This window comes from Chrysemys picta, chromosome 4 (genome assembly GCF_011386835.1).
Source record: "Chrysemys picta bellii isolate R12L10 chromosome 4, ASM1138683v2, whole genome shotgun sequence".
NCBI classification, from domain to species: Eukaryota; Metazoa; Chordata; order Testudines; family Emydidae; genus Chrysemys; species Chrysemys picta.
Window position 1 is genome coordinate 15,633,645 of NC_088794.1, and position 11,484 is coordinate 15,645,128.

General features: G+C 42.4%; 2 protein-coding genes across 8 annotated transcripts in view; both read right to left on the reverse strand.

Annotated features, from left to right (window-relative positions):
* TRAF3IP3 (TRAF3 interacting protein 3) overlaps positions 1–1,010 on the reverse strand; it is a 28,005-nt gene extending 26,995 nt beyond the window's left edge. Inside the window, exons 1-2 of one of the 7 annotated variants that reach the window (XM_065591474.1) lie at positions 765–937; positions 463–666 (exon numbers count right to left, since the gene is read on the reverse strand). The gene's annotated coding sequence lies outside the window, so the exon portion shown is untranslated. Of the gene's footprint in view, positions 1–462; positions 667–764 lie in introns of those variants that run through there. The other 6 variants (XM_024108350.3, XM_065591473.1, XM_042852668.2 and 3 more) reach the window with 6 other exon arrangements.
* A 1,757-nt stretch (positions 1,011–2,767) lies between these two features.
* Positions 2,768–9,996, reverse strand: LOC101941697 (11-beta-hydroxysteroid dehydrogenase 1-like). Its single transcript, XM_005303610.4, has 6 exons — positions 9,766–9,996; positions 8,645–8,775; positions 7,081–7,192; positions 6,346–6,531; positions 5,147–5,290; positions 2,768–4,189 (listed from the first exon to the last, which is right to left on the reverse strand). Exons 1-6 carry the CDS (start codon positions 9,911–9,913, stop codon positions 3,969–3,971), a joined length of 942 nt encoding a protein of 313 aa, XP_005303667.3. The 5' UTR covers positions 9,914–9,996; the 3' UTR covers positions 2,768–3,968.
* Between the last annotated feature and the right edge of the window lie 1,488 nt (positions 9,997–11,484).

Sequence of the window (11,484 nt, forward strand, 5' to 3'; positions counted from 1 at the left end):
AGCTTCGCCGACATTGAAGTACATAATGATTGGGCCTATGCCAACACCCTAGAGCTGAAAACCCTCAGAAACGGGATCTGGATGTGAACTCACTCCTTCCCTCCTTCCCCCCCTCCCCAAAAAAGACAACTGGCCTCCAAACTTTTCACGCCCTGGAAAAGATATTTTACTCTGCTTATTTTTTTCATATTTTAAAAATGGCCCAGTCCAGTGCTGAATTTGGGTGCTGCTGCCTATTCATCCGGGTGTGTGACATGTACTCAAAGGCTGGGTTTGTTAGACTCTTCTCATTACAAACTGCTCAGCTACCTTCTCACCTGCTCTGACTACATTCTTTACAGAGCCTGTTTATTGTGCATCCCAGGAAGTAGGACTTGTTTATACGCTTGATTTAAACACAAAATACCTTCTAACTTTTAAAGCAAGAAAGAAACGTAAAGAAACGTGTGAGCTATTACTCACCCCCAAACTGAGCAAACTTCTGAGCCCTTGCTGGTGAGTTATGGGTTTTATTTTCTTCCGTGGCCACCCAAAATTACTCTTCCTAATTAATGAGCGTGCCCTTTATCTCTCTTTTGCATGCTGTAACACTCGAACTTCAAGGGAAAAAAAAATCCCTTGCTGGTTCATGTTACAACCTCCCAGTGTCAATCATGCAGGCTGAACCTCGGGGGGAAAAAAACAAGACACAAATTGCCTTCCTTTACAGGGTCAGCGTTTACTTCTGTACATCCATAGCTAGCCACAGATCTAAAGGTTCTTACCTCTACGCAGCAAGGGCAGCCCTTAGGTGGATTCGCCAGATGTTCAGAGGCCCTGCTCTGCTCCCCGACCTCAGTTAAGCCCCATGCCAGAAAGGAGAAGGGTGAGCCCTGGGTTACCGGGTGCTAACACATTGCAACTGACATCTCGTTTGAATGACTTCTCTTTGCTGCTCTTTTTTTTTTTTTTTTTTTTTTTGAAACAGGAAATGTACTAAGCCGCAACACTTAACCCAGGTTCCTGTCTCTGCTTAGAGTTTGTGACATGGTAGGAGAGGCTAGGGCACAAACTGGAACATTCGTGCCCTGCCCAGTACAGTTGTTTGGTTATCTTGTGGTGGGACAGGCTGCATTCCACTATCGCCAGGGTCCAGGAGTGGCCTTTGCTGTTTCTCCATTTATCAGCCACTGCACCTTGAGGCGGTGCTCCATCCTGAGAAGCTGTGCAGGATGAGCTGTGACTGACTCAGCCTTGTCACCTTTGGCGTGAGGAATCCTGGTGTTGGGAAGGAAAGGAGTGTTACTTTTAAACAGTCTTGTGTAGTGCGAAATTCGTATTTCTGCCATCTGAGGTTAGGCCGGCGGCAGAGTTGACAAAGGTCAGAGTGAAGCTGGTGTGAACGCTCCCCACCAAACAGGCGTGTCCAGGTAAACATGGAAGAAAATGAAACTCTAAGGCAGCCATCTTCTTGATGATAGCTCCAGCCTTATTTTCTAAGGACTCATCCAGAAGTGATGCTTGAGCCAAGTCTAGGCTAAACAGTGCTAGAATAAAAAGCGAGAGCCTCCCTTAGTATGGCTTCCGGGGTTTACACATCCCAAAATAAATCCTTATGTGGGCTGAACGGCAGACCCCCTTTCCTTTCACTCTTGCTTTCTCTGTATTTGCCCCCCTCCTTCAACCATCCTTGTTACGTTTCTTATTTGACATTTCTGAAATTCTTGTGGGATTATTTGGCCCAGAGGGCTCCAATTATTATTGTCAGAGGGGAATATCTGCTGCCATCCATCATTCCAGTATGCTCAGCCTGGTAGACGTTGGGCCTGGAACTTCAATACGCTATTCCAGGTGTGTTCTCAGGGACTAGTGCCTCCCTGCTCACCTGATTCGCTGTGTATGTAGCTCAAAATCACCCTGGCCACTGTTCTGCCATGTCACTACAATAGTAGGCCACCTAGAATTTGCTGTCCAATATTACCCCAACATCCTTCAGCCATTACTGCTTTCTGAGGCACCTCCATTCCATGGGACATCTTCCAGCTGACATCACCTGCGGGGAATAAGGAGCCTACAGTCCCTGTTTTGCTTCAGTACCAGGATGTGAGAGGATCCGTGTATTGGGGTCTGCTGTCAGCAGGTGGCAATGCGGACTGATTGATACAGACTCTCTGTGGTGGGAATGGGGGTAGGTAATTCCACCCAGAATAGGAGAGAGGCAGGTGTGAGCAGAAGGAGGGAAGCAGGACTTGGAACAGAGAGGTCCTGGAGGGAAACCCTAGGAACAGCCTAGCTTGGGTGAGAAAGTTTAGGCTGAACTTAAGTGGTGTTGCCGTTTCCACTGCTAATAAAAGAACTACCTCAGAAGAGGGATGGCTTTGGACACTAAACCAGTGCATGCACGCACTCCATGCTACAGCATGGTAAAAATTCACCACTTTCATAGCATATTTTTATGATTTGCCCTTTGCATTGTTAACCAAAGCAGAATGCTTTCAGCCAGGACCTGATCCAAAGCTCATTGAAATCAATGGATGGGCTCCTAGTGACTTCGGTGAACTTTAGTTTTGACCCCAAGAGAATAAACACAAATCCATTTCAAATGTGTGTGTTTCATTTAAACGCCCCTGATTTCCTCATGCCTCCTTGGAACCTGCTGGATTGTGTCTCACAGCTTTATTTTTTATTTATATTTTTAGATGAAACTTTTGTGAGATTTTATAAAATTGCAAACCACCAAAGTAATAGACCAACCATTAGTAAACAAATAGAAAAAATATGTAAAATACACATTTCACAAAGTCTCGTTTATTCACATCCTCTGTTACTCCATTATGCATTATACATTATTAATTTTGATGATTTATGGGACTCCTGATGAGTTTCTATCCTACTGCACTTAATTTTTAACAAGCATAAATTCACTGTGCTTTGCCCAGCAGTCAGTGCCGAGAATAGTTTTATAGCTCTCATTACACTTTCCTGATGTATATTTCAATTAGAACTTCAAAATGAGGTTGCAGTCTCTTTAGGCTGTACATTCCTGGTGCTGCTATACATTTTCCACCTCCAATTTCACAGAGTTTAGGACATTTCCCCTGCTTCTGAAATGCAGCTGTTTTCAACCACAGAGGCACCTGCACTTCAGAGCTGGACGATGTGATCCCTAAACTTTAAAGGTTCTGCCCCGAGTACTGTTGAAGTGGGTGGGAACTTGAAGTCTGGCTTGATGGGAGTTCTGGGTGTTCATGGAATGCAGAATTGGCCTCTATACACATACAGTCTGTAATTCACATTAGCAAGATTGTAAGCTCGTTGGGACAGGAAGTCTTTTTATGATGTGTGTGTCCAATGCAAAAATAGGCCCCAGCCCCAACCCCTGCTTGGGCTTCTAAGCATTATTGCAATGCAGATAAATATTACTAACAATAACAATTAGTGTTAGCATGAAGGGATGCTGGGGGACCTGATGCTGACTCAGTTAGAGCACAGTGAGAGGAGAATGAGATCCTCTTAGGTTTTGCAAGGACAATTAAAAAGCAGATTTCTTACTAAGCAACTTTGTGCAGTAGAGCAAATGGGAGGTATACTACCGAAACCAGTGTGAGCTGTTTGCAGCATTGGGAGGTCTGAGAGTTGCTGTCCTGGTTCAAAGTGGGTGACACCCACACCCCGTCCCAGCAAACATGAACCCAGCCATTGCTAATGCTGTTCTATAGACAGTGGAGAATTTACTGCTTTGCGGAGGCCTCATGTTGCTCCCTCTTCTTGTCTCCAGAGAGAAAAGATAAAAACAAAGGATGAGATTTTCAGAAGCACCTGAGTGACTTCGATGTACAAATCTCATTGAAAGCCAATCGGATTTGTTGCTCCTAAGTCCCTTAGATGCTTTTAACAAAATATTTAGACTGAAAATAAAATGTCCCCATTTACCTGAAGTTCATGCCACTTGGTTTGTTTTCTAGTTAGCTTGTCACATGCAGCAGGGCCTAACTTTTTTTGACATTTTCCACATTTAAACTATTTCTTGCGAGTGAGTCCAAAAATTCTGGAGCCCAGTCTCGTATTAAGAGGGCGATTCTCACAATGGTGTATGGATAGTAGAGTTCCCGTTTTCGCAATGCTCCACTCTTGATAATCTCCAGTGCACACTCTTCCTTTGGTGCACCTGGCTTCTGCATCACATGGGAAACGGTTTTCTCAGCAGTTTCTGGGGAGAAGGAGAAATACAAGAAAAGGAACTGCGTCATCACAAACCTGTGCAGAGCAATGAAATTTAAAGTTCAACATTTAAGGAGGTATTTGGCATTCTGAAAACGAATTACTAAATAGAGTGGGTTAAAAAAAATCAAATGTTGTGATTTCAACAAAACTTCAACTTTTTTTAAAAAGGAAATTGGTGAGATGTATAACTTCTCCCCTGCTTTTTGAGTAATTATACAACTGGAAAATTGTATTGTTCTTTATTTACTTTTGCTAATTTTATTACTAAGTTATTCAGGTCAAAAGAATTGGATAACATTTTCAGAAATACTCAAGTCCCATTTTCAAAGGTGACTCAGGGTCCTAAGTGCCTAAGTCCCTTTCGAAAATAGGAGTTAAGCTACTAAGTCACTAAGATGTGTTTGAAAATTTTACACCTTATCTTTTACTTGTGTTTAGCACTTACTGGTGCTGTAAAAATAAAATAATAATTTCCTGAGCAAGTCTGAGACACTCATATTTGGGCTGAATTTCTTGTGACTATAAAATCATCATTGATGCAATTTTGAGATGTACTAAAGAGGTTTGCATGAAAGTTAAGGTGATCGACTGAATTAATTAAAAACAGTTCCTTCATTTTTGTAGCTAAAGCAATGAATTTTTAGGAGATTTGGGTTCAGTATTGTAAAAACTTCTAAAGAGAATAGTGAAACTCTTTTTTAAAAGTAACAGAGTCCTGTGGCACCTTATAGACTAACAGATATATTGGAGCATAAGCTTTCGTGGGTGAATACCCACTTCATCAGTCTTTTATTAAAAACGTTCATACTACCAAAAAAAAAAAAAAAAGCTGATATGTGGACACAATTCTCCACTCTCTGGATGTAAGTAATATTTTTATGCCTGGGTACTGTATATACAAGCCCTTCTAATTAGCAAGGTCAAATAAGTGTGCTGATCCTACCAGTAGCAATGTAGCCCAAGATGCAGAGCGTGATGGAAACATTGATATTCTCGATTATTAATTCCTGTCTCAAGGAGCTGAAAAATCCATCCAGGGCAAACTTAGTTGCAGAGTAGGGAGCAACAAATGGAATTCCAATTTTACCTAGAGAGAGATGCAACAACAGTGTTTACGAGGCTAAATACTTTCAGTGCACAGAAGCAAAAACGTGTCATTCTGACTTTGTCTGATCCTTCAGCAGCTGTCATATTTTGACTCACAGGAACTAACTATCTCAGTAGCTGAAGGAAATAAGTAAATCCACTAACACTGGGATGTGGGGGGAGGGGATGTTTAAAAACATTCCTAACAGTTTTCCTGTAATATGTGGCACGTACAAAATATATGATGAGATGGGGTGATATAAAGGTATTATCAGCATGAGGTCTGAATGACCTCCATAACTCACTCATGAGAAATGTGACCCTTGCATAGAACACACATCCACATATATATCAGTTAATGTGTATACAACACACAACCCAGCAAACAAACCATATGTATTGTGATGGCAGATATTACCACGTGGCTCTGTTACGCAGTTTTACAAGATCTTTTGCTTAGTGTGCAAGTGAGTGTTTACTGTTGGGAAGACACGTAGTGATGATGTTAGTCTTTATTGTGCCAGGTTGTGTGTAGAGACAGCTTCAGAAAAGGGGGCGTTTGCTCCATGCCTTGGACTCACACTTAGAGTAAATTATTGAGGCAGAGTTGCTCTCTGGGAACCAGACATTGGCATTAGGCTGAGACTTCTGGAAGCAGAGACTGCCCTGTGCACTGTTTGACCATCTCATTTTAGGACTGGTGTACGTGCGTAAGTAAAACCAGTTGCACTTGGAGTACACCAGACTGCATCACGGATTTCTCCTCCACTGGGAAGCTGATCTGCAAGATGCTAGACGTGCTGCCGCTCAGCAGCGTGGGGTCAGAAGAAGGGCGGTATATGAATCATACTGACTGTTTTTGCATTCAGTAAACAGACTTTGTCATACTGAACCCATAGTCCCAGTCAATTATGTTAGTCTTCTCAGGTGATCCTCTTCCTCTCTTTTGAGAAACAATTTCAGAAGAAGCCTCCTTTGAATCCCAGGAGGAACTAAACCAAAGGAAAGAATCAAGCATTACTGAACATAAGGGGCTCTAGCCTGGTTCACTCTCACCTGCTGTGGATGAAACCACAAGGATGCTGCCCCCACTCTCCTTCAGCATCGGCAGTGCAGAGACTGTCATGGCCACATAGCTGAGAAAGTTAATCTCCAGGAGTTTTCGTATATACTCAACATCTCCATCGAAGTAGTTAAAGTAGGTGTAACCGATGTGATTGAGGATCAGCATGTCTAGGCCTCCTGAAAGCAAAGAGGGGGTTTTAGCTTCAGCTAGAAGAAAATGAAGAAACTGTTTAATGAACCTATGCCAGCAGCATTTGAACCCAGGACGCTCTCCTTATCACGTAGACCTTTTACCATTTGAACTAACGGCGAAAACTCCCTTAACTAATAGCTATAGGAGGTTGTTATTTTCCAGAGACTAAATACACCTCGCATTGTGTTGCATCAGTGGTTTGGGTATGTAAGTGTATCTCAAAAATCAACCCCCCTTTTTGTCTATAAAATCCTGTGAAAAACGAAAAGTAAACAATGTAACCACATTATCCAGCATATGTTGCCAGCAATGTTAATAACAATACTTATAATAAGTATGTATTTTGAAGTGACCATAGTAGGTGTCGGCAATAAACAGAATCAGTTCACTGATCCTTCATCTCTGGAGACCTACATTTATAGCCTGGGCTTCAGTGAGAAGTAAAAATAAGATTGGGGTTATTCGTCTCTTGTGCTAAAAGCACCTCACTGAAGCCCAGGTGGTGATTTCCAGACAGCAAGCAGTTAACGTACCCCACAATTGTTTGGCTTCCTTCACCACGTCTTCTGCAAGTGCCATGTCTTCCATGCTGCCATTCATATAGTGAGCAGATGCTGCGCCCAGCTCTAGGCACCGTGTGACAACCTGAGACAAATGCCACATTGAGACATGGATTTCCCCACTGTTAGTACTCTTAGCGTTTCAAAGGGACACTTGGGTGGCTCAGTGGGCAGAGTGATTATGTTCTCCTACTTGGGTGAGTCCAGTCTGTGTTCACTGAGTGAGATTCAGAGCTGGTATAAATACATTACAGGTTACAGAGTAGCAGCCGTGTTAGTCTGTATCCGCAAAAAGAAGAACAGGAGTACTTGTGGCACCTTAGAGACTAACAAATTTATTAGAGCATAAGCTTTCGTGGACTACAGCCACGAAAATGGATCCGAAGAAGTGGGCTGTAGTCCACGAAAGCTTATGCTCTAATAAATTTGTTAGTCTCTAAGGTGCCACAAGTACTCCTGTTCTTCTTTTTATAAATACATTGAAAGCAATGGAATTAGACCATGCAGGCATTTGGTCCCGTGGCTCTGCCAGCAAAAAGTACAGCAAGTACTAAACATCTGATTCTGCAAACACTGACTTGGCTGTAAATTGTAATTTTTTTTCCCCATGGAATTTTGCAAATAGTTATTTTTGCACAGCCCTTGTAATAACACACTGGAGACCCTGGCATAGCAGTCAGGTGTTAGTAGTTATGTCTGTCAACTTTTCCTGTTAATATTTATGTAAGAAAATAAGGTGTACTCTCTTCAATTTTGCTTATCTTTTAAAAATGTTAGTAACTAAAAATTCAAGCTTTGATAATAGCTGCAAGTTTTTAGCACTCCTGCTTGGTAAAACCAGCTCTCTGCACTAGTTTTTTTACCAAGAAGCTATGTATAAACCATTGATCCTGCAAAGCAATCCACTAATTGGTCTCCATTCAGTGGCCAAGAGCAGAGCAAATGGGTCCTTTTGCAGAATCAGGGGCTAAAACAGGCACGGAGCTTTTACATTCAACAGTGTTCAACTGGGCTAAACCGTAAGAACAAGTAACAAGAAGTGAGAAATCACCACTTTCTCAAAATCTCATAGCTCAAAAATTGCTCTGTCGAAATAGATCTCAAAACTTTCAGTAACCGTTTCTTCTGGGCAGAAGCAACACATGAGAAACTGCCTGTGGAAAAGAATTGTCTGTGTGAAAATTAGTGAGTGGAGGGGGTAGGGACATAAGAATTGCCAGGCTGGGTCAGACCAGGGTTCCATCTTGTCCAGTGATCTGTGTCTGACGTTGGCCAGCCCCAGGTACATCAGATGAAGGTGCAAGAAACCCTGTAGTGGTCAGTGAAAAACAGGCTTTAAAATGGCAGCGGGTGGGAGTTGAAAATAGGATATTTTCCAACAAAAGCCTATAACCTTCATTATGAGACGTTATTGCATCTCTATAAACTGTGTATGAATCTGAGCATGCATATCTCTTTAATCAAATATCCACATATATATAATATACCCATCACCATAGTATCTAGGCACCACAGGAGTGTTTGGCTAGCCAGTTACTTTTTGAAGCTTGGCTTCTGTCCGTGCTGTGATCAGAACATGGGCTCCCATCCGGGCCAGGTGATAAGCCATTTGCTCTCCAATTCCAGTGCTTGCTCCAGTGATGATCACTCGCTTCCCTTTCAGCATCTCTGCAGAGTAGCACATAGCGAATGTTACATGTCCCACTAACATCACCCACAAAAACACTTGTGCCCAAAACACTAGTGAAACCACCAATTTTTGTCCCAAACCATACAAGTCCAGCCTCAGATCAACCCAGCCTATTCCTCTTAGTCCCAAGAGAAGAACCCATCAAGGGAACAGTGGAAACTCACCCCAAAATACAGTTTTGATGCACTTCCATTCGAAACCTACTAAACCTTAGTATCTACAACTAGAGCAAACTAAAACTAAACTCCAACAACTAAACAAACTAACGACTCTAACAAACTAAAATCCGAGATCCCAAAGCTTTAAAAGTTTGGATCCAAAATTCACAACTGACCTTTGTTTCTCTAATGGGGCGAGCCCAGCCCCTAGAACCAATTCCTCAGCTCGTGTACATCAGCATCACTCCATTGACCTCAGGGGAATTATGGTGATTTACACCAGTTGAGGATCTGGCCCTGGATTCCTCTACCAGGATGATGGGTTCAGTATGAAAATCTAGATGGAGCGGAAAACAATCTCACCGTGAAGATAGTTTTTATCCAGAGCTAAATTTTGTGGCTGAGGCTCATCTTTAATTTGAAAACGAAACATTTTAGATTTCATGGTGCTAAACCTTGTGTCCGGTTATTTTTATTAGCAATAGTATCAACCGCAGTTTATAACTTTGTTGATTTCAAATCACTTACCGTGGAAATTCCAGCAAGCCCCAAATAATCCCCTCTATTCATCTGGGAAGTTAGAATATGTCTGCACTTTTATACAATTGTGTCATTTGTCATTTTCTACCAGAGAAAGGAATACCATTTCAGGTGACATTCCTGGACATACTTCATTTCAAATGGCTACAGTCTGGAATTTGAAAGGCTCATGAAACTGCAGCATTGTCTCTGTGCAGATCCATTATTATAACTCTCAAGTGTACCCTTTTGCTGTCATGGTTTTAAAGGACATTTACTGTAATCACTTACCTGGTTTAAAATTTTCCTTTGAATAAAAACAGAAGGCCAAGACCAATCCCACAAATGGAACAAGAATCTTTAGCAACAGCCCCATCCTGCTGCAGAAAAACAAGCATAAAAGAGACAAACCCTGAAGATCTGAGCTCCACAAAAGCATATAAATATTCTGAAATGGAGGGAGCAAATGATGGGAGCTTTGAAAACAAGTTCAACTGGAAATGTATGTCACAGCCTTTGTTTACTTTTTGTCCAGGTTAACAATCATTAATCTTTAAACAACAGTGTCATTTTGGACTTCATATTCCCTATTGCACCCTGTTCCTGCTATGGACTGCCGTTGTGTTCTCTGAGCACACTGAAGGAAAGTGTCCTTTTGTTAGAAGGAACCTGCCTCTGAGAAAGGAAGGGTGGGTTTGTGAACTTCCATTCAGGAGATCTGGGTTCAAGTACCGGCTCTAATAGATACTTTCTTGAGCAGATCACCTAACCTGTGTGTGCATCAGTTTCCTCGTCTATACAATGGGGATGATACTGCCCTACCTCCCAGGGGTGTTTTGAGGATAAATTCATTAATGAGTGGGAAGTGCTCAAATGCTACAAGAATGAGGGCCATATAAAAATCTAGGCAGAACTTTCTAGTGATTGCAGGACAAACGTTGCAGGATTCTGCTATTTATTATTACCACTTGTATGATACCCACCATATGCTAAATGCTTTATACTTATAAAACGACATGGTCTATGCGTTGAGGAGCATATGTAGACAGACGACACACATATGCAGGGAAGGAATGCACTAAAAACCAGAGTGAATGAGCAGTCATGTTAGCCATGTTGGGGTCACTAGGCCTGCCTGAGCCAAAGTTCTTCCATGTTTAAACTCTGTCCTTCCATCTTTAACTCTAATTGACCTCAAAAGCCAAGGACAGAAATTGGAATGTGTAAACAGCCAATTATCAGTTACGACCCCCCCCCCCATACCAGGTACCAAGCGATAATTATGAGGTTTGCATGTTTCTAGCTGGAGAAGGGGTAATAAACTAAGGGTAAACAGGACCAAATAACTGTTTAGAGGAGTGTTACTAACAAGCTAGATTTATAGCCGTAGAATGATTTAATTGCTTAAATGTATAAACATGCTTTCGGTAGAGAGGGGAGGGGGAGTAGAGGGGGGAATGGTAGGGGGGGTGGTAGAGAGGGGGATAGAGGGGGGGCTTAGTTGTAAAATGTATAAGAAGAGAGAAATTGTTTTTGCTGGTGTGCTTGATTTGAGACTTGCCTCAGGTGTGGATGGAATTTGACGCTAATAGCTCCGGGAGCTATCCCACAGTGCACCACTCTGTTGACGCTCTGGACAGCAGTCCGAGCTCGGATGCTCTGACCAGCCGCACAGGAAAAGTCCCGGGAAAATTTGAATTCCTTTTCCTGTCTGGCCAGTTTGAATCTCATTTCTTGTTTGGACATCGTGGCGAGCTCAGCAGCACTGGCAACGATGCAGAGCTCTCCAGCAGAGGTGACCATGCAATCGCAGAATAGAAAGAGGGGTCCAGCAAGTACTCCGGGATCAGTGCCTCGCACAGCATGGCTGCATACGGCCCTGGTTTTTGCTGGCATTCATGATGCATGCGGTCTTTCTCTGTTTCCGAAATCCTCATCAGAGTGATATCACTCATGGTGACCTGCTTTAAATTAGGGGAATGTTAGTATTGGGACTGATTGCTTGTTCCT

Bases quoted from the DNA above. Each gene is read 5' to 3' on its own strand.
- LOC101941697 (XM_005303610.4), bottom strand. From the start codon at position 9,913: ATGCTTTTGTGGAGCTCAGATCTTCAGGGTTTGTCTCTTTTATGCTTG. The intron at 7,193-8,644 runs GTAACTGGCTAG...CATTTGTCTCAG, and splicing joins CAGAAGCCAAGCTTCAAAAA to GTTGTCACACGGTGCCTAGA. The intron at 5,291-6,345 runs GTGAGAGTGAAC...ATCTCTCTCTAG, and splicing joins TGTGGTTTCATCCACAGCAG to GTAAAATTGGAATTCCATTT.